Consider the following 22080-nt stretch of genomic DNA (forward strand, 5'->3'; position numbering starts at 1 on the left):
CTGAAACATCTCTCATATATATGTATATATTTTAATTTTTTTTAAGAGGGTTTTCTATTCTCTCTCTCCTCTCCAGCCTGAGCCTTCTGACCCTCAGCATCCAGACTACTGTCCTGACAAGCCTGGAGACTGAAAATATTCCACCTGCAAAAGGTAACTAGTAAGCCAAGCTCCAGCACATGACCAATTCAGAACGTCTCTGCGCTAACAGAGCAGTCTCCACATCTCTCACTGTAAGCCTCCTAAGTCCTGCTCACAGCCACCACTGCAGACTCTCACCAACTGCCTAATTGACCCTCCAGGAACTACTCCAAGACCAACCAACTGGTTTCATGTAACACACCACACAGACTAGTTGCAACGTTTTAAGCTGTTTCCAGTCAATGCCCAGTTTAAAGCAGCATTCACGGGGAAAAAGGATTCAGAGCTATGTCTGATCATTGAATAAGCCCTCACATTTTAACCAATGTAAAAAAAAAAAAAAAAAAAGACGGGGGGGAACAAAACAAAACAGAAAAACACCTGACCAGAACACGATAATCCGCAACAAGCAGTTGCCAATTCTATGCAATTTGATTTCAAGTTAACCACTTCAAGAACATCAGGGAACAATCTCCCACAATGTGAGTTATGAATGGCACTCCTTGGCACAAGAGTAGTGTGGGTAGAAACCAACTTTCCCAAAGGTTTTGAATGTCTGAGTTATGCGAAGCAGTACATTACATTTGTAAACCTGCATAAACGCAGAGGTGGGATGGGGGGTATTCCAGTGGAAATGCTGGGCCTCAGCTCTAATGGCTCTGCCAGGTGTCACTATAATGGTTGCACAGGGGTGTGCACACATTAATTAAAAATTAGCCAGACAGCTGGAAGAACAGGGAACAAATCAAGGAGAAAGGGAACACGAGCAACTCAAGAGTCCCTGCAGGCTGTCTTTCCACATCATGTGTGCGTGCATTTGTCCACCTCTCCACAGAGCCTCTCCTGCCTGCTCTCCCCTTCTGGCCTCCCCACCGTGCTGACCGCTTTCAGCCCAATTCCAGCTGTCAGGACTGCATTCCTGACCCGTCAGCCCCAGCTGTCAGGGGCTACGTGCTGAATCTGCACTCTGCCTTCTTCCTCATGCACCTGGAGAAAGGCAGTCCCAGAGAGGCCATAAATACCATTGCATAGCCCCAGGGAGTGGGTGGGAGGCTATTAAAAGCACCTCTACCAGGAACCATAGCGAGGGAACTTATAACTGACAGCAGCACACATCTGCAAGTGTCTCCATGTCGTGCAAAAGAGGATATGTAGAGGGTTAATTTCCTATCAGCTTCTGTAGCACAACCTGCCATTATTAAATAATTAACTACTGTTTCTTCACTTAACACAAGCCTGGTCCACCAATTTTCTCTTCCCCATGACCACGTCAAGGTCCAATTTCTTCTTAAATACTGCAAGGATGAGGAGAGGCCTATGTAACCTTACTAGCCTTGGTTAAAGGCATGACAAGCAGTGGTTTCTCCTCCTTCTCCCATTCAGTCATAATTCTCACCATAAAAGCAACCCCAACTCAGACTTTCAGGAGATTTCACAAAACCCTCAGAATATCTGAGCTCCAGTGATACATGGGTGGTGAAGGGACAATGGGTGGAACGAGTGTCAATTGTCCACCATTGCCAATGTTGTGATGATGCTATTTTGACTTTGGTGTGGGAAATTTCTTTTCTTGATGTGAGCAAAATTTGTGAAGACTGTGTGATGAATGTATGAAACAAATTAAAAAAGAAAAGGCAACATTAAACAGGCTACAGGTATTGTTGGCACATAAGGGTAAATCCTGATTTATTCCAGACTAAGCATCTGGACATGGAGTCAATTGGAGCAGCTCCACAGGCAGTCGAGCCCTGTGGAACACAACAGAGAGACACATCTGTGTGGGCAGGCTTCAAAGAAACCCTTCCTTGAGCTCTTGGGACCCGGAGTTGTGCAGGATCACTTCTTCACAAGAACCGGATTTTTCCACTTTGCAAATGTGCATTACTTTTTCACAAGGAAAGAGAGCAGACAACATACCAGATTTTACATAGAGGGTGCTTTTGCTCTCCCATATAGGCAATTTCTCCAGTGATTTTCTTTTTTCTTTGTAGTAGAAGATGGAATCAATTCACTTTTCCCTGCACCAAGAACTACCTACACAAGGATTAGGTACATGGGAGAACTTGCAACACTACCCTAATCTGTCTGTGTTACATATCAGTCTCCTCCAAATCCATGCACAGGGCTTGAATACAGGCAAAGAAAGTGCTTCAGTGAGAGGAAACAGAAAAAATAAATAAATAAATAAATAAATACAGTTCCCTTGGGCAGCGTTTCAGTTACTCATATAAGGGTTTGAAATCAAGCAGGAACAAATGGTTCTCTCAGAATAAGTTAATCATCAGTTCCCAGATAGGAAAGGCTCTTTCCCTCTGTTTTGCCCAGGTTTTAGCACTCACAAGAAGCATGAGACAAGAACAAGGAAAAGAGCCAAACAGGGATGTGGGCACAAGCTGGCAAGGCTGCTCCCTCTGCAGCTCTGAAAAAGTCCTCCTCTCAGTCCCAATCCTGAGCTGAGCCTGCTGCTAAATGCAAACAGCCAAAGGTTAAAAGTCCACAGCTTCGTGGGCATCCACTCCAAGGAAACCATGGCAGCACCACATAACTCCTGACTCTGGAGAAGTCAAACACAGGGGCCATAACACAGCACTTCTAACACTGATACTGCCATGGCAAGGAGCTCCGTCCTAAATCACCTCCTGCTGAACTCCATAAACAACGCATACGCTCAAACTAAACTTGGACATGGGGAAGACAGACCAAAAGAGAGGGAGAAGAAAGCCTTCCCCAAAGTTAACTCTGCTGAGGGGAACCAGAGAAGGAAAGCTACATCTCAGCACCATGTTACAATCCCCTTCTCCTTAATTTCTTCACACTGGGGCTTATTTTTGGTATGAACGAAACTGTGCACTGTTTGACAAGGCTTAGGTAGGGGAACTTAGTGGTCTATCTTAAGTCTAGGAGAGTAAAAACATACAAACTAGAGCTATGCAGGATGAAGAAAAGCCTTTTGATCAACCTGCCTGAGGCAACACTTGTAATTCATTTGTGATTTCTTTATTTAACCATAACCCCATGCTGAATCAATCCATTTTTATCCTTCACCAGTGATTTACACAGTCATTCTGTCCTAAAAGTCTAAGACTGCCATTTCTAAATCATTTCCCTAAGCTCTCATCCCTACTTACCCAGTCCCCATTGCCAGGAAGGCAACCACATCTTCTGGAGAAGAGCAGTGTCTTAAAGAAATGTCTTAGAGACTGTAAGTCTGTTAAAGAGACTGTATGTAAAAGCTTCATCTTTTTATGCCCAGATTCCTTACACAGAGCACGTATCTGTCCCCACCACAGGAGGTCAGAAAGTTCACCTCTCCTGATACCTGAAGGATCTTGCCTGTAACCCCTGAACTGCTCCATGACTAGACACCTTGTCTTCCTATTCATTCATCTCTCTAAGACTGCTGTGACCCCATGGGGGAAAGTACATACTTTCATCCTCAGCGATATGAAAAATGGTTTTGATGTAAGTTGATTTAAATTATATTTAAAAAAACATATACCAGCCATTTAAAAGATGCTAAGATTGGAATAAATATAACAGGAGGAGCAGAATGAGCATACAGCATTTATCACACAGACAACATCCCTACCGAAGGAGGCAGGAGGTGAAGAGATTTGTATTCCATCTCTTCCTAAACATTGTCTGAACTATTTAGTATCTGATTCACAGTACTTACAAGAAGTCTCAACAAACATGGACTCCTCATGTACTTACAGCAGGCAGCAACATGTACTCTCAGACAGCTTGCAATCTATAATCAGGTATAAGAGTACTAGGTGGCAACATCCCACAAACATTGAGGTAAAATGTCTTGATCATGCAAAAAATTAGCAGCAGAATTGGGAATAACATCACCTCGCTCCCAATTTCCAGCAGCTACCCTGTGGACCATGCTGCACCATTACTGTATCTCACTCCTGCTTAAGGCCAGGGACAATATTTTTAAAGAATGCTTAAAAATTAATCAAAGCATAAGAGATTTCTTTATTTTGCTCAAACCAATCAGGATATACAGAAGGAGCCACTTGAGCTTCCTGCCCACCCCCAGCCAACACTCACTGCCAGGCTCTAGGCAATCCCTTCCTGCACTCTTCCCTGTCCTCTGCCCGGAGGAATAAGCTTCTTACAGAATAGCCTTTATCATCTTGCCCTTCGTGCATCCTAGAACTAAGAAGCTCTTTGCATCTGTCCATCAACATGCATACTGAGCACCCAAGAGATTCATCCTGTCAGCCAGAAAGGAGACCACATCCCCCAGGAGAAGTGATACATAGGAACATAGGCCAAAGATTGAGAAAACAAGAGAACAGCACAAGCACTGACTTCCATCATCTCTTTAACAACCTTGATGGCACTTCCTCCTGTGCCAGTACAGCTGAAAGTCCTTCACCAGTAATACAGTGTCCCAATCACTGCACCTGCTGCTCAGCCACCAACACAGACAACTCCAACAGCCCACAAGTGCTCACTCAGGTACGCACCACTGAGCCATCATTCTGCTTCAAAGATGCAAACTGCTACTACGGGAGAGGCAATCATTGCCCACAGTCAGAGCAGACGCAGAACTCAGATCATTTTTTTCCAAACAGTTAATTTTTTTTGCAAGTTTTATGACCTAGACTCAGCACCCCAAAGACCTGAATAACTCCCCTGCGAGTCAACAGCAACACCATCAATCCTCTCTCTTTTCCGTGCACACACACACACACAGAGGAAACCACCACTAGACAATAAACCGCAGAGAGACGAAAGGTTATAAAGATAACAACAAAGCAATCCCAAACAGATTCATTAAGTCATTCATTCAGCCCACTTTCCTTCTTCACATACTCTGCCCTTAAATCACTTCCTCCTGTGATTTTTCCCAAGTACCTTTTCAGTTTCTTTTCCTGTAGGAAACAAAGTCTGTAAACAAGGGGTACAGTAGTCCAACATAAGCTGACTTACTGAGGAGTTCCTTAAAGGTGACTTACCAGAAAGAAAAAGGGAATAGGCTGCCATCTAAGTGCCTTAAAAGCCTAAACCAAAGGGAGTAACACTGGAAGTCTACTCCAGCTTATGTTTAGGCTCAGGACCATGGGTAACTGGTAGAATTACCAAATATGAGAACTGAGGAAGTAAAACCACACTCAGAGGAAACAATTTTTATCCACAGACATAAAAAATGCTTTGTTTTTGTTACCACATGGCTCCTGCTGTACTTCAAGAAAGCAAACCATTACAATAACCACCATATCTTTGCTGCCCTTGTTTAGAAATTCAGAAAGCCCTAGATTTAGGCACACAGCCAACTTCTGTTCCTTCAACACTTCATAAAGTACTGCTGTTTTTACATGTTTAGTTCTCAGCAAAAATTGCTGTTGTAAAAAGCAGAATGCAGATTACAGAACTCCAGTATTCAGCAGAGATTCACTTCTCTTATAACTTTCTGGTAAATAGTTTTAGATGCATTCACCTACTCAGAAGAATCTAGCAGAATCTGTCTGGTTAAGAAATAACTTTGAGTGACACATAGTTCAGAAATACCTGAACTACAGTCCCAAGTACATTTCTGCAGTTCAAACAAAAGACATAATAAGCAGGCAAACACTTGAAGGACAAGCAGTGAGACTGAACAGTAAAGCAACTCTTAAGAGTCAGAACATCCCTGTTGACTGACATTTGTACTGAGCCACTATGTTAAGTCTGTTCAAACTGTATTTCATGGCCTCCAGCAAAAAGAGATTTATAAAGCTTCTATGCAGCTTGTGTCCTCTCCCCGCTGTGGTGTACTGGCATCTAGATAGTGGGCAGCTACTGGATACAAGTTTTACTGTCACCCCTGCACTAGAACTAGCTCCTGTGTGAAGCCAGGCTGTAATTCCCATCACTGACCAGAGAAGAGGTGTTGGATGAAACAGAGCTGATGGCCTGTCAGAGTTGAAAGAACACAGCTGATGATTTGGACTCATAAAAACAATGCAGAAGGAAATGACTGTAGAGAATTATTCATGGAGCACTGAACCCCAAAAATGTCTCCATCTGTCCACAGTCTTGCCTCCCTTCTTCTAATTGCATCAGTCTGTTTAAGAGAAGACACTACTTCTACCTGCAAACCTTGCCTCTCAAGTCTTCAGAACATCGCAGGTTGACACCTGCAATAGCGCACTTAGGAGACAATATTGTGGAAGGATCCGTTTACAAATTAGCCAAAGAAGCACTTGGAGTTTAAAGATGGAATTAGTATGAACCACAGGCTGCAACTGGCTCCTCAGTGTTTATCAGCATTTTCTGCTATTTCTATAGAGGTCACTTCCTACATTTCATTTTAGGTGAGATAAAAATCTATTAGTGACAGAAAGGACCACAGAAGTTGGCACAATCTTCTACAGCAGCCAATATGTCACAATATGATGATAACAGCAGCTCCACAAGTACCTGGACTACCTGTCTAATAGCTTGAGTAGGAAAATGTCTGACAAAAGTTCAAGAAAACTCAAGTCACAAGAAACTAAGAGACTGTCACAGACGAAACTCCGTGGCATTGGTGGACCAGGTTGCTGCAAACTGAACCCTATGGGATTTCAGACAGATGTTCCACCACAAGAGGAAAAAGCTGAGCAACCTTCAAGCAGGAATCCAATGCTCCAGACCCAAGTACTTAAGCTCTTGCCTGGAGGCTAGCCATATGGTATCTTGTTATTGCTTTCAGCCACCTTCTACAGCCTTTTCCACTGAAGATAGAGTATCTGGGAAGTCTTCTTGAATCAGCTCTAAGGAAGGGAAGCCCTGGGTGTACCACTTCTATTTATACCAACAACATTACTGCAGCAGTTCAAACATATTTTATATATAGCTCTGTGGCTTATTTCCAGGCAGAAGTAACTCAATGCTGGTGTACATATGTTTAGACCACAGCAATTGGAAAGAATGTCCCATAAAGTCTGTTAACTGCTGCTCCACTGCGACCAGAACAAGCTCTGCCACTGCAGAAATACAAGCTGTGATAGGGGAAAAAAAAAATTTAAAAGTTATCCACCCAGAAGCTAAGTAAGCCAGTTGCCACCTGCACAGCACTGACAGACTTCCACTATAGCCCCAACAGATTTATAGCTGTAAGTTAACAGCCAGCTCTTGTCACATCAAGATATAGTGTCTGACTGCCAACAGACCACGTGGAGGTGACCAGGGTGTGGGCTAGCATAAGGGCAGACATGCAACACACAGAGCATCTGCCCGTATCCACTTGGATTTTAAAGTAATCTTATAACCTTAAGAGTGGACAAACAGGAGATAGATTTGCACAGCTCTATTTGCAAACTCTGTACTGAAAATATCAGTAGTGCTACCATATTTTAATGAGTCTGACCTTAGTCCAGTACCCGTAAGCTCACACACTGAAAAGAAAGCAGAACAGCAAGGAGCAGGAGCCCTGGCCCAACATCCCAAGAGTACTTAATTCAGCGTTGGTTGCAGGGACCTCAGTGACACGTACATGAGAAAGGTGCCTGCGAGGAACCCCATAGGATACTGATCCCAGTGCTAGGCCGAGGTTTTAACATGACCTCCAGTAAGCCAAACTTCAAGCAGCAGCCCACAGGGAGACCAGGCGTCTGCTAGATTCCCTCTCCTAATGGAGGGTCCTTCCACTACGACATGTAGAGAAGCACCAGATAGTTACCATGCCTTTCACCAGATTGTCTCTCTCATGGGCTTCAAACACAGCTCTGTCAGTCTTTCCAGTATACATTAAAACAACCTTTCATCACATTTTTCTCTGCAGCTAAATACCAGGGGGCAGAGGGGGGACAGATATGTGATTAACATGTTCGTTCTTAAAAGAAGCTTGCCTTTTCTTATGCCTGAATCCAATAGGACTGGACTTTAAAGAGTAGGAAAGCATAATCAACACCTGAGAAGTATCTAGAAAGGCATGGCATCTTTGGTTATGTGATGTGGAAAAGTTAATGACCATCATCTCAGGCCTCTGTAGAGATGGACATCTCTTCCCCCAGGGTATAAATAACCCAGCTTTATTCCTGCATAAACCTGTTTGTAAGTTCAGAGATGAAACTGCCCTTCCTGAACGTGTCAGGTCAGCATTTTGTTTGGATCAGAGGAGGTTCTGTCAGGGAGCTTTTAGGCGGGAAGAAAAGAGGAAACCCATTTTGGGGATGATGACAGGAGTACAAAGTAAAAATGGAATTTCTCTGGTTAAGTGTTTATTTGGTGTGTGAAACAGGGAAAGAGAAACGGTCTCTGTTCCAGGCTTCCCAGGAACACATTCAGGAAACATGGATTAATGGACAAAGTGCAGCTGAGCTGGTCAAAACAACATGATGAAGACAACTGCATGATATACATATAAGGTATGCACACAATAGAGTTAGGTGCGTTAAATGAATCATCACACATAGACTGATCTTGCAATTGGCCACAGAGGCAACTTATCTTTACATCCATTGGGTGAAATGGAACTACTCACATTCACACTACCTCATGCAAAATTAAGCACACGCTTAAGTACCCACAGGAATGGTGCCAAAGTTTGCATTCAGTTTTCTTTTAAAACCTTCAAGGTCATCACGACTCTAAAAACGTTACAACGGGTTGTGCAAGACTGCGCACATTTCAGCTGAAACACAATACCAGTGTCACTTTATAAGCAGGGCAAAAGAGTGGGCTCTGAGTTACTGTACTAACAGGCACACTAAGAAAAGTAACATACACTCAACCAGAACAGAATATGTTCTTCCTATTAAAAACATACACACAGAGAAAAATAGAAACATACCATCATCTAACCAGGCTCCAGCATTTAAGTATGCTCTACAACACAAAATCCTGCTTGGCAGCTGTTTACAGTACTTTCCTTTCTGGGGATCTGAGAAAAACATCCAAATGAAATCACTCTAGAGAGCAGGAGAGTAGGACATGGGACAGAACCCAGGCAACAGACCTGGATGCAAATTCCTCTTCCAGAGGGATGGCCACATTGCATAGGCAGTGTTCCCTCTGCTGCCTGGAGAGAAGACTCCCTCCCCAGCAAGGGAAACCACCCACTTTGACATTTTATAATGGATTTTGCTTCTAAGCCCTTCCTTCTGCCCTAACTGCTTCTGCAGCTACATCTATCACTGATGATTTACAGTTCTGCCATCTCCTCAGCATGAGAGCTCCTCAACTAAACTAATTCCAAATGCTACACAAACATGCTTCAGGCCCACAACTCCCTTCCACAGAGCCCAGGGCAGGAATACCAGCTTCTCTCTGTCTGGACAGTTACAGCAATCTTTACATAGCCTCCTCCCTTCCTCAGCCAGGGCTGCTGACTAAGGACAGCCGGGTTGCTCCTCCCAGTACAAAAGGCTTAAGTGCCAGAAAAAAAACAGAGTAGAAAGAGATTCTGTTGCCTGCTAACAAACCTTTAGGCAGTAGGTGATGAGTGTTCCCAATTGTTTTAAACCTCTGGAAAGCACTGACAGCAAAACTAAATGCCTTATCACAGCAAGCACTCTCCTTTTCCCAGCGGAATATCACAAGACTCTCCACAGTGAGCAGTATTTCTTAACTCCTGGTGACCTCAGTTCCCCAGGTGCCCTGTAAAACACTTTTCTTTCACCAAAGAGGTAAATTTTCCCAAACTAATGACACAATTCAGTTCCCTTGGTGAAGATGCAGAGCTGAAAGCTGCCCAGCGCATCTCACGCACCATATCCTCTACCACAGAGGGCAGTGTTACTGCTCAGGGCAACCTGGTGGTCTCTCCCAGCCTTGCTGGTCAGCCTGGAACCTTGGTCACCAGAGTTCCACCATAAAGGTCCAGACACTGTCTGAAGACAATGCAGACTCTGAGCATATTATAGAGGGTTTGTCTAGACTAGGAGCTTGGTTTGTCTGCTTTTTTCCGAATGTGTGTTTAAACTAAGCAGCACGGGCTTATCCAGAGTCGCAGTCCCCCAGGCAGTGTGGGGCCTCCCCAGGCCCTAGGTACCCACAGCACCGGAGGTAGGGTCAGGGTGCCCCTCCACAAGTGTGCCACAGCATCTCCATGGCCACGGGAGGCCACAGCACCTGGAAGAAGCCAGGGCAGAAGCTGTGAAGTTCCCAGCAAGCAGTGGGCAGGTGGGCCAGGTCATGCAAGTGCATTCTGGGTGTTGGGGGGCCCACTGGCTCTTGTTTCAGCAGGCTGTGCCATAAATCAGCCCTCTGGCCATTTTATTAACGGCCATGATTACACACTAACGCTCCTGCGCAGAAACACTCATTCCAAGGACCTAGAGGAGCTCCAACACACCAGAAACAGTTCAGGTGCTGCATCTTCTCCCCCACCACCGTGCTCAGTTTTCCACTCATGGCTCCATCAAAAAACTATTTATCGCAGGTCTTGGACATCCAAAAGCTTACTTGCTGCCCTGCTACAGAAAATGGGCCAAGAACTTCACAAAGCAAGTATCCATAAGCCACCCACCACAACAGGGATGCAGGAGACCTGCTCTTTCAGAAGTTACAGCCGAAGTCGTCAGTGGTGAGGAAGCTGAAGAAAACTGCCTCTCTCCCAGAGTTCCTCACCCTCATTCTTCCCCAGCACCAGTTACTCACACTGCTGATTGCGTGTAAATACATCTCAACAGCTTAGCTTGAGAAGCCTGAAGAGACAGGCAGCACAAGCCATGGATTATCAGGGAGGAAGATTATCCTCCCGGTGCAGAGGAAGGTGGAAACCCAATTTCAGCCTCAAAAGCAGGTCAGGCTTTTAGAAACAGCTACATCCATTGAGGGCCACCACAGACCCATCAGAAATATTTGTTAATACATTTTATTAAGAGCCCGGTGGCTCTGGTGGTCTAGTGGTTAGGGTGCAGGACTCTCACCGCTGCGACCCGGGTTCGATTCCCAACCCCCCGGGCAGATGGAGCTCGTTAGCCCTGTAAGGCAATCCATCTAAGAGAAGGTCACTCTAAACAAACCTACGTCCTGAGACCCTCACTGCCACTGTCCAAGTTTGCTCGGCCCCGGTAGATGAACCTCAGCATTAAAGGGTGGGCTCAGTTCAGCGCACACTGGGTCTCACCTAAAAAATCCACTGCGCAGGCTCGAAGGGTTAATGACCTTTCCCAAATCTTCGCTCGCGAAGACTGGCCATACATTAAGAGCCCTTTATGTCATCTTGTCCCCATTCCCTTCAACCACCACTCCCATAGCAGGGTTTCGAGAACAGGTTGGGCAAACACTTTCCACCAGCTAGCCCTCACAGTTGGGCAAGATACACAGAACCATTTTTGAAGCATGCCTGGCCATGATTCCGGCCAAGAAAATTAGATGAGTTGGGACAAGATGGGCTTAAGCAAAAAAAGCAGATCCCAAATTTGTCAGTTCCAGTTTACAGTCAGCAATGCTTTTGGATCCAGCTGCTCGAGGAGGATGACACCCCCAAAACAGGTTTGAAACAACTGCACTTACGACCACTATATCTAGTTCAAAACTGGGAGATAAGCCAAATACAAGGAGTTATGCAGTTGTTTTAAAGCCCTGGACGCTGGGACACTTCGCAGTAAGTGGAAAAGTATCCTGTCTGTTTTACACTGAGGGAAAAAAGAGGATCAGACACAGCTTGAAGAGCAGAGCACAGAACTCAAAACCTTTAACTGTATTAAAAAAAAAAAAAAAAAACCACAGCTGTTTCAAGGTTCACTCTTTCTTTATACAGTTCAGCAGAAGGGAAGCATTGGTTAGGAGCACGAAAAATATCACTCTTAGCCCACACAAAGCTCTTGAAGAAAAGGCTAATATTGATGCAATGTAACTGGCAGAAAGAAGCCCTTTCACTGGTATAGTTTGTTTCTTTGAGGGACAGGATCATTCAACAGACGCTTCTGATGCGGTGTCACCAGCTTGCTGTGGGAGCTCAGCTTGCAAATTGTTTCTAGCATAGGCAAGTGCTTAGCCAAGTACACCCTGACTTATGCCCACTCAGGATACACTCAACACCATCCCTATCCCCTTATGGTCCCGGTCACAGCCTCACAGCACGACTATGGCTGAAGCACAGAGCACAGCAAGTTCTGAACACCAGGAGCTGTCACCAAATAAGGAGGCAGGTCTTGCACACATTCCTTTCATCCTCAGTCCTATTCAATGTTTTAGCAACTCTAGCATCTAGATTGCATTAGGGACTGAGCAATGAACTCAAGCTCCTTTTGTGCAAAGCCTGGTTTGAGCAATGGTGGGGTTTTTTATCTTTTTTTGTTTTGCAAATGAAAGCAAACAAGACTTCAAAGGCGAGCAGCCCCTTATGCTCTACTCAGAAATGAGCAAGCAATTTCAAAGTCCTTGGGAGAGCTCAAAGGCTACCACTGTTGAGCACAGGAGAACAGCTAACACTTCAATACTGGCACTTCAAACAATTGCCCTATGCTGGGCCTGCCTGTCGACAGGGAAGGGTTTCTGAACTGTTCTTTGCACTGCCTATTTGGGAGAGAACAGGAGCAGAGAGCTTTACAAGTCTGTATCCTTGAACCCATTGACGCTGTAACGATGTTGCTTTCTCCTTCTTTCAGAAACTTCTCCATCTACCTGCTCTCAAGCCATTTGTTAATGTTATGACTCTCTACTACTGATAATCTACTTTTCTCCAGAGGAAGGAATCTCTTTTGGATCCATGATGGGGGAAATTTCAGCCTAACTACGCAAAGTGTCTGGGAGATGCAGAAATTAAAGAAGTATCACTGTAAGTAAGGAATGCCATTGTTAAAATGTCATCAAGTAAGAAATCTCATATTAGTTGTTATATCACATTACCCTTCTTAACCAATTGTGAATTTTAATATTGTATTTGGGAGAACAAGCAGGTTTGGCTTTTATTGCTCTTGACTTGGAAACTCTGAATACACCAGCAGTTCATAGTCTTCCACAGTACTATTTTCAATCAGTTTCCCCAGAGTAACTACCAACAGTACTGGTCTCTTCGGACATGAGCAAATTTACAAGGCTTAGTGGGGTTTCCACAGCTCAAATTCTTACGGCGCTTAATCTGCTTGAGCCTGTTGGAAAGTCATCATCACCAGAGCCACTGAAATCATCAGTGACAATGGAACAAAGTCAGCACTTACAACAGTACAGTTTGGGCACTTTTAAGCAAATAATCTTAAATGAACACAAGTCCTCCTCACATAGGAGAGGTGATAAACATCCCTGGTAATCTGCAAAAAGTTGAGCTTTGTGACTAAGGCTAAGATTTGGCCTTAGAAGATCAAGATTCAATGCTTAGGTCAGCCTCAGTCTTCCTGTAGGAGTTTGGAATCACATCTATGAACATACAAATACTAGCAATGTCAAAATACTTGACAACAACTTTTTTGAATACAGATCACACAGCACAGCTGATTACAACAGCTGCAGGCCTCAGTTGTATTTTCCTTGCACAACACACAGGCACATGCTCGGGGCAAGGCTGTGGTGAAAGGAAATAGTAGAAGGTTTTTCTGAATTGCAGTAGCCACCCTTTGGTGGGTACAGCCTCAGCAGAGCCTGCAGGGTTTCAGGCACAGGGACCAGCCCACATCAGGAGCTGGAAACCAGCGCAGGGAGCATGTCATAACCCTGCTACGCATGTACCAAAGCCCTCAGACACTTCCAGCTGTGCGGAGGCAGGTACAACAGGCACAAAGGGAAGCCTGGAGTAACTGAAGCTGGCCTTGGTGATAGTTATTCAAATCTTAGCTGGGATCATTCAACATTAATGTCAGGGCTAAGCTCTGTTTGAATGCCATGTAAGTGCCGCTCCTGGCATCAAAGATCAACACAAGAGACCTTTTAAGTAAGCCAAAGACTAGCTAGTACACAGTGTTTGCTTTCACAGTCACAGAGAAAATTGTACCAAAGTTAATCAAGCAACTTCTCCCTAAGACCTGATGAACAGGAAACAAAATATCTACTTCAATTTGCCAGGCCTTCAAAATGCTGACCACCACTTTCTCAGCCAGAAAAGGAGGTAGTGCTGTGGAGTTACTTTCCACTAGACACAAAGGAGAGTAAAACAATATACAAGTCCTTTTACAGGTGCTTGCAGATCCTTGAAGACACAAAAGCAGATTATGGCCCAGCCTGGCCTCACTTCCAACCATTACTTCAACTGTTCTGCCCTCCTGAAACAAGTGAGGTAATACACCACAGGTAGGACCAAGCACACAGCTAGTGAAACAGATGGTACACAATGAAGGAGGACTCTTTCCACTATGTCTGTCGATGCCTTTCTCCACCAGCCCCCTTGCACCACAGTGAACAACAGCTCTGACTGTAAATGTACCACTGCAACACCTCTGCCACCTTCCTATCCCAGCCAGGTCTTTGGCAAACACCACACGCTTCACAGCCCACAAGCAAAAGGGGGTCATCAGTCTGTAGGTGTACAGCTTATCCAGCACAGCAGGACAGCGTAAAACCTGCTTACAAGCATCTCCAGACAGGTTAGCTAAATCTCACATGCCTTCTCAGAATACCCAACTCATCTGAGAGAGATGAAGAACAACATACAAGGCAACACCACAGCAGCTCTAAAAGACCATCCAGGCAAGCAGGGTATGACCACTCAGGGGAAGCAAGAACCATTTAAACCCACTAGGCAAATGACCTGGTTTGTGTTGTTCATGCTGACTGCACCCCAGCCATTAGCACATCATCACACTTCCCCTGCTATGGAGAGATTTTCCCCGATGTCTTTCACAGTAAAGACAGCACATGATTTAGGGGTGGCTAGAAGGGTGGATCTTCCTAGCAATCTCCTTTCAAGATTGGCAGAAGGATCACAGTGGTTCATGGATACAGCTGCAGGCTACAAAACCAAATATGTTGAATTGTTATATGCTTTTATATCCACCATCCTCCAAGAACCAAAAGCCATTGGCACTGCAGTTCACCAGCACAAAAACTTCGGCTTTGACATGCTCTGTGTATGTAAGTCACATTTAATATTCACGTTCAGACCAGGAGAGCTAGCCAGATCACCCTGTATTTTCAGGACAAGGCATAACATTCATGGAGTGAAGAATGAAACAAGGAAACCTTGTGTGTGAAACTGTTAACAGAGTCATCTTGAGCACCATGTATTGGAGGATGGAGTAAGGGGGACCAGAGCAGACCAGTAGGGAAGGATTCACCCCCTGAGCTATGACACTCTCCATTTTTCCACTGACTCTATCCACAGATACACACACACCACTGAAATGCAGGTCTGGCTATGGAAAAGCCAACCAGTCTTTGTCCTCTGCTTTAAGGGACACTGTTATAAGCCTGACCAGAGACAGACATGAAATCCCTCCTATCTCTGGACAGCAGGCCCTAAGCTGTTGAAGCAATTGGGTGTGTTTAGATTATGCAGTGGAGAGCTGTGAGAAAGATCTCAAGCTATCAACTGGGGCCAAGTAACATTCATGGATGATGAAGCAGAACAGGCACAGCAGCAGACAGCCAGACAAGGGTTAGATGCATCCCCTCAGCTGTGCCCCTGGTTGTGCTGGTCCCAGGGATGGTGGGCTGAGCACTGCTCAGACTGCAGCGGAATGAAGAAGGCCAATGGGACAATACTGCACTGAACAGCTCCTCAAAAGCACCATCATTATGTAAAAGACCCTTCCAAATCCTGCCAAAACAAAACCAGCATCAGACAGGCTGCTCTCTAACTACCCACACAGTCAGGTTGCTCAGCCCCACATCCAGCTCCCTGGGAAATATTGCCGACGAGGAACCCAGGAGGCTCTGCTGCTGCAGGGTCAAATTGTTCCCAAAGTCTTACAAAGAATTCCACTCTGCAACAAGCCTCAGCCTATGTGATTTAATAGGAAGCGATGATTTTTGATGCATTTATACCAGTGAACTAAACTTGTGTGGTTTTTGGTTCTGTTACAGTTCAGGTTCAGCAATTCTCAGCTGATCTAGTTAAGTCTAAACTGAATCATGTTGAAAGCCACGATATTTTCAAACAAAAAGGACTGTGTACTGAAGGCAGGAAGCTACAGTCAGGCCAGAAACATGACTCCACTCTCCTGTGTCCAGAACAGCTTGTGGTCCTAGCCGAGCCCTGCAGCTTCTCCGCGGATTAAGAAGTTGGAGAACTTCGTTGGGAATGCAAGGGGCACAACAAGACACAAGGGGTCTCAAGCTTCCATGGATCTCCCTCCCTCTTAAATCTGTGAAAGCTCACTGGCAGGACACAGAGGTACACATACTTGTTTCTGCTGGCTGGTACACATACTTGTTTCTGCTGCTTGTTTCTGCTGCTGGTCTGCTAACAGACCATGCCTCACCAAAGGAGGACAGAAAACCCTGTCTCACTAGGAGCAACTTAGGGTTCATTTTCAGAAAAAAAAGCTCTCCAAAAGGTCCTGCAGAGCCACCCAGTCCAACCCAGTATCATGAGGCAGGAACAGCCACTCCAGCTGTACATGTTCACATCCCACTTGGAGAAGGGGGAGACCACAATACAATAGTTCCTGTGCAGAATGACTTCGTGCTGAGGAATGTCAGGTTTTAGTCAAAGCACTCTTTTTAAACTGGCAACTTGAAATATTTCTGGCTTAGAAAAAACAGGAGAGATCAAAGAAACAAGCATAAATTCCAAATATGTTTCTTTGATTCGCTGGCTTACCGTTTTAGGGAAAGCCTGTAGCAGGTTTTGTAGCAATTTGTTTCTAAGCTGACATTTGTAATCTGGTTTGACTGAGGATACCAGAACACATACACCCTTCCCCCTCCCCAAACCGGCACAGCTTTCTCAGTTAAAAAGAGGTTTATATTTACAAGTGTAGAGCTCAACAATACAAACAGCCCCTGCAGGAACTGTACCTGCTTAGGTACATTACTTCTGTGAGCAGAGAGAGAGTTGTGTAGCCAAGTCGAAGGGTACTACAGCAAACAGGACATTTTAACTCTTTGCTTCCCCACTGTCCTGAGCATGCCACTCACGCAGGGTGATTCAGAGGCACTCAGTGCCCAGTTTTTAACCCCATGTCTCCCCTGGAGTCACAAGCACCGTGACCAGAGGCATGGCCAGGTTTCTGGCAGGGCCAGTAATCCTCTAGAAATTGAACGCGCTCCAACCAACTTATCTAAGGAAATTTTAGATTCCAACCGCCACACTGACACGTTACAAATCCCAACAGTCAACAGGCCTAGACTTATGTCACAGTACTCTATGTCTATATTGGTTCAACACAAAAAAACAGATCTGGAGAGGACAGAAAAACTGGATTCAAGCCATGAACATCAGAAGACAAAAAAAAAAAGCCTACACATAAAACTAGTCAGGCACCAACAAAAATCAGGACTCCCATAAAAAAAAAAAACTAGTTTCAAAAAACAGCAAAAAAGCCAAACACTTCATCCACTTTACCAAAAACTTTTATTTAAAGAGCTTCCATTCCTCCTCCACACCCTTTTTTTTTTTTTTTAATACCCTTGATTACCTATTAGCTCCTTATTTTTACTCCTATAGAGATCTCCTGGAGCTGTACAGTAAAACCATGCATTAATTACAGCAAGAAATAAGTCCTAATAAAAGTCACAAAACAAGTTCTCTCCTGTACAGCTCCCAAGTAACACACTGCATGTCCTGCACCACCATCATGCAAAATATCTCTGTGTACCCACACTCCCCCTTTCACAGCAATGCACAAACAGGTCTCTGCAGAGCCAGCCTCCCACAGCCTGCCCACGTCCAGCCCAGCACTACACAGCTGCCTCACTGAAAGGAGGCAATTTTCACAGGCCTTCTCTTCAACATGACAAACTGCATAAGGGGTCTGTCCCTAACCACTGAGACAGCCTGGCAAGCCTCACACTAACAAAGGAAAGAGTAGGACACCAGGGACACTTTCCACTGGAAGGGAAAATCAGCACATGGAAGTCTAGCCAGTGCTACTGAGGGTGCCTGTCCCTCTTAATTTAAGTAGCTCATTGCAATAAAAGCTCCATCAGCAGAGATGACCAACTTCATAGGCCCTTCCATGCTTCCATGTGACCAGTTACATACATCTCTTGGAGCAGTCATTTCTCAAGAAGTCCAAGAGACAAAGATGCCTGAAAAATTCCTCCCTGCAGGTCAGAAAAGATTCCTCAGGAGCATATGATGCTCAGTTTTAGTCCCAAGGGATTTACACTCACACCAAATAGCATACTGAGATCTGTTTCCTGCTATTTTAGAAAGTCGAGCTGCTTCTCACCTTGGAAAGCAGAGGAGCACACCCATGGCAGAGGGATACCCACATATGTCAGATCTTTGGTAAAGGGCCCACTCCTTTTTGCCCTGCCTGCTCCCTTGCCTGTCCCACTGAAGGCAGACCATAACTCATTTGAGCTAATTCAGAGCAGATTACTTGAGAAAACCAACACCAGCACCTAACTCCTCATAATGACAAATTGATTCTACCAGCAAACTCCCCAGCAGTTCCTTTGCGTCTCAGTGATTAACTGCTCTTATTAGTAAGGTATACAAAATCTAGCCCTGAAACCCTAATTTGCGGAACCCTAATTGCGGAATGAATCCATGGTATCTCCAGGGGCTCAGACAGCCCTGACAGCACACTGGGAAACAGCACAAGGGATAAAATGGAGCTCTTCTAAAAGGCACATGTAAGGAAAACAAAATGAAATATGTACCAGAGAATACTCAGGGTGTGTAGCAACAGGTCCTGGCCCTGAAAAGGAGTGTGCAGACCACAGAGCCAGAATCCAATTCCCACCATACTTGGGGGGGTATAGGTGGCTTTTGTCTCTTCCAATGGAAGTCTCTGCAGAATACAGACAGACCAACCAACTACTCTTCAGCAACAGCTAGAAAGCACATTTCACTGGCAGTCCACAGGGTGCATTAAATGGAGCACATGCACACGCCGAGGTCACGCACAAGCACTAAGGGCTCTCCTCTAGACAACTTTGAGGAAGCCATACAGGGTTTTCTCTAGCATGGCAAGACAAGAATATTGTGTTCCTTGGTATTAAAGAGCCATCTAAGGGAAACTTGGACCTGAACCAGAGTTCTGAGAACAGGATTTCATGCTGGGGACAGACAATTTTTAGGTACAGTGCCATTTATTTCCTCTGAAGTTTTACATGTGCTCTTCAAGAGATAAATTTTGAAGCATTACTGTGTTGAGACCAACAAATGCACTTTGCAGACGTGGATTACAAGCATTTCTTATTTATTAGTGAGTCTTCTCAAAAGGGGAGGGATTAAGCTTTCTATTTATGGAGAGAGAGCTGCACAAAGGCTGAGTGATTTGCCCAGGGTTACAGGAGAATCAGTGGCAGGGACAGAAGAAGGTGCCCTGACTCAGAGGTGACTTGTCAGCACAAGGCAATGCCACCCAGCTCCTGTTCTCCCTGAACCTGAGTTTAAGTCATCCTCCTTTCCTCATGACACTAGTCAATTCCCAGTGAGTGACTGTCTGTCAGGAATTCCTCACAACACCAAGAATGATGGAAGGATATCCCCAGGGAAGGGTGTCTGAGGTGCACAGCTGAACACAGAAGAAAGAACACCCAGGCCTGTGGAACGCAGACACCAACAGAACAGACATCTCCAAGACATGTTTCGCATCCTTCATCTTTCAGATCATCCTTCCCCTCCCACATGTTCACAGAACATCCCTTGCAGGGTGAGAGCAACTGCTTACACAGAACAGTTTCTGTATCCTTAGCTGCTGGTAATGCAGGTTAGCAGTTCGTAACATGGAGGAAGAGGCAGCATTATATTTCTCCTATCAGTCATCTGTAACAGCTCTACACACCACAGTGCGGGAAATCCCAAAAGCTTTCTGATACAGACTGGGTACATACCACAGAAGCAAAAAGAGTTTCAGAAGAGAAATAAAGGTTTTAGCAAGGATCTGCAGCACAGCGAAGATCCCAGCTAAAAGACATACCAGTCACAGATCAGTGTCCCTGTATCATTCTACAGTTATACAGGTCTCCCAAAGCAGCACTGTCAGTATAGATGGAAACTTAGACAACAAAGTTAAACCACGCTAGCTGCACCACACAGCACTCACCTTGCTGCCTATATCCTCTCGCTTGTTCCCAGGCTTGCTTCTCCTCAGCTTAATGGAAGGGGAGCGAAGTAGATTTTTGATCCGACTTGTTATCGTAGACCCTTCAACCGACATCATCTCCAGGTGCCACAAGGGTATTCACCCCACACACAGACACTGTGCCTGGGGAATGAGCCCAGGTTTGAGGCAGAAACACCGATGTCCTCAGCCTTGCTCACACTCGTTCACATATCTCTCAGCGATTCTGCTCGGGAACTCCACTCCTGTTACTCTGCAAAGCTATTCAGAGAGGCTGGCAAACTTTCCTTTCGCAGATTCCAGAGGATCAAATCAGCAGTAATCTAAACTGAAAGATGCACCCGTGGGTCAATACAACACTCACAATAAATTCTAGCCTCAGTCTTTGCAAGGAACGTAAACTCAAGAGCTTATGATAAGGATGGATGCAGCATTACTATTCTCCGAGGCTTCCACATAAATTATCATCCATTTAGTATCAATTAGCACATCTAAACCAGTTCCCAAATCCAAAATTTAGATGTTTTACACTTCAGTATCGTCTTACGACAAAGACAAAAATTCCCACCATTGGAGTCCATTAACGGAGTCTATCCAGCCCCTTGCTTTTGCTCCATGCTCATCCATTCCACCTTATGTTTCACAGTCTGGAAAGCACAATACTGTACTTGACTATTAAATGCCTAGTCGCAGAAGCGCCCCGAGAATACACACGAGGGAGTTTTTAACTCTCAAAAATTTATCTCCGCTTTAAGTGCATACAAATATATAGTGTGCGATACCAGATAATAAAGGCACATAATGTTCCCACAACCCCCCACCCCCTATTTACGAGGTGGATCATGGAGGCACTACAGCTGTGCCAACGATTACAGACCCCCGGCCAAAACCTTCACCTTTCCCGGAGCGCCGGTGGTGGCCGGGGGTGAAAGAGGGATGCAGTCAGAGCCTGCAGTGAGATATCCTCCCGGCTTCCGTGCAAAATGGGGGCGGGGGAGAAAGAGAGAGAGAGGGAGGAAGGGAGGGAGAGAGAGAAGGGGGGAGAGAGGAGAGGCAGAGAGACACGTCCAAGCCGGCACAGCCGCCAGCCCCCTCCCTGCGGCGGCAGCACTGCGGCCGAGGGGCCGCGCCTCCTCCCGCGCCCCAGCCCCAGCTCACCCCGCCGAGTGATCCTCTCCTACCTGGCGCCCAGGAGCGGCGAGCGCGGCGCCCGCGATGCCCGCAGCTCCTGCCCATGCAGCCGGCCTGCCCCGAGGAGGGGCCGCGGCGCGGGCCGCCCCCGCGGGCGGGGCGGGGGCCGTACCCGCGGCGGCGGCTGCAGCAGCGAGGGGGCGGCTCCGCAGTGCGGGGTGCCGGGGAGGCGCGGGGGGCCGCGGCCGGACCCGCCCGCCGAGCCCCGGCAGCGCAGGGGGGAGCGCCCGCCCGGCCCGCCGCTCTCCGGCCCGGCCCGGCAGCGCTACGGCGGCTCGCGCGGGCCACACCGCGGCGCCGGGGGCGGCGGAGGGAGACGGGCGCGCTGGCGGAGGGATCGCTTCTCGGGCCGGTGGAGGGATCGCTTCTCGGGCCGGTGGATGGCCGGGAGGGCGGCGTGTGGGGAGGCGGCCGGCGCTGCTCGAGCTCCGACACCCTGTCATGGGGGACCTGGGGGTGCCTCTCCCACACAAGAGCCAAGTGAAACCCGAAGGAAGGTTGAGGCACGTTAGGGACCTGTCCTGCCGTGCCCGCCGCCCCTCAGGGCCCGTGGTTGGGCCCCCCGCCTCCACCGCCCCTTGTCGTCCTGTCCACCTTTACCCTGGTTGAACCGGTTGCCGTAGTGCGTTTCTGGCAAAATGGAACCCGGGTTGTCCTAACATTCAAACTTAATATAGTAGTTCCAAAAAATGGCGAAATTACACTT

General features: G+C 46.2%; 1 protein-coding gene across 4 annotated transcripts in view; it reads right to left on the reverse strand.

Annotated features, from left to right (window-relative positions):
- Positions 1–21444, reverse strand: part of MAPKBP1 (mitogen-activated protein kinase binding protein 1) — a 102695-nt gene extending 81251 nt beyond the window's left edge. For all 4 annotated transcript variants that reach the window (XM_017811606.1, XM_017811622.1, XM_017811620.1 and 1 more), the window contains exons 1-2: positions 21365–21444; positions 20166–20511 (exon numbers count right to left, since the gene is read on the reverse strand). In XM_017811606.1, the coding sequence (XP_017667095.1) occupies positions 20166–20282 (117 nt within the window). In that variant the 5' untranslated portion in view covers positions 20283–20511; positions 21365–21444. The remainder of the gene's footprint in view (positions 1–20165; positions 20512–21364) is intronic.
- Between the last annotated feature and the right edge of the window lie 636 nt (positions 21445–22080).

Source organism: Lepidothrix coronata, unplaced genomic scaffold (genome assembly GCF_001604755.1).
Source record: "Lepidothrix coronata isolate B3197 unplaced genomic scaffold, Lepidothrix_coronata-1.0 Scaffold1, whole genome shotgun sequence".
NCBI classification, from domain to species: Eukaryota; Metazoa; Chordata; class Aves; order Passeriformes; family Pipridae; genus Lepidothrix; species Lepidothrix coronata.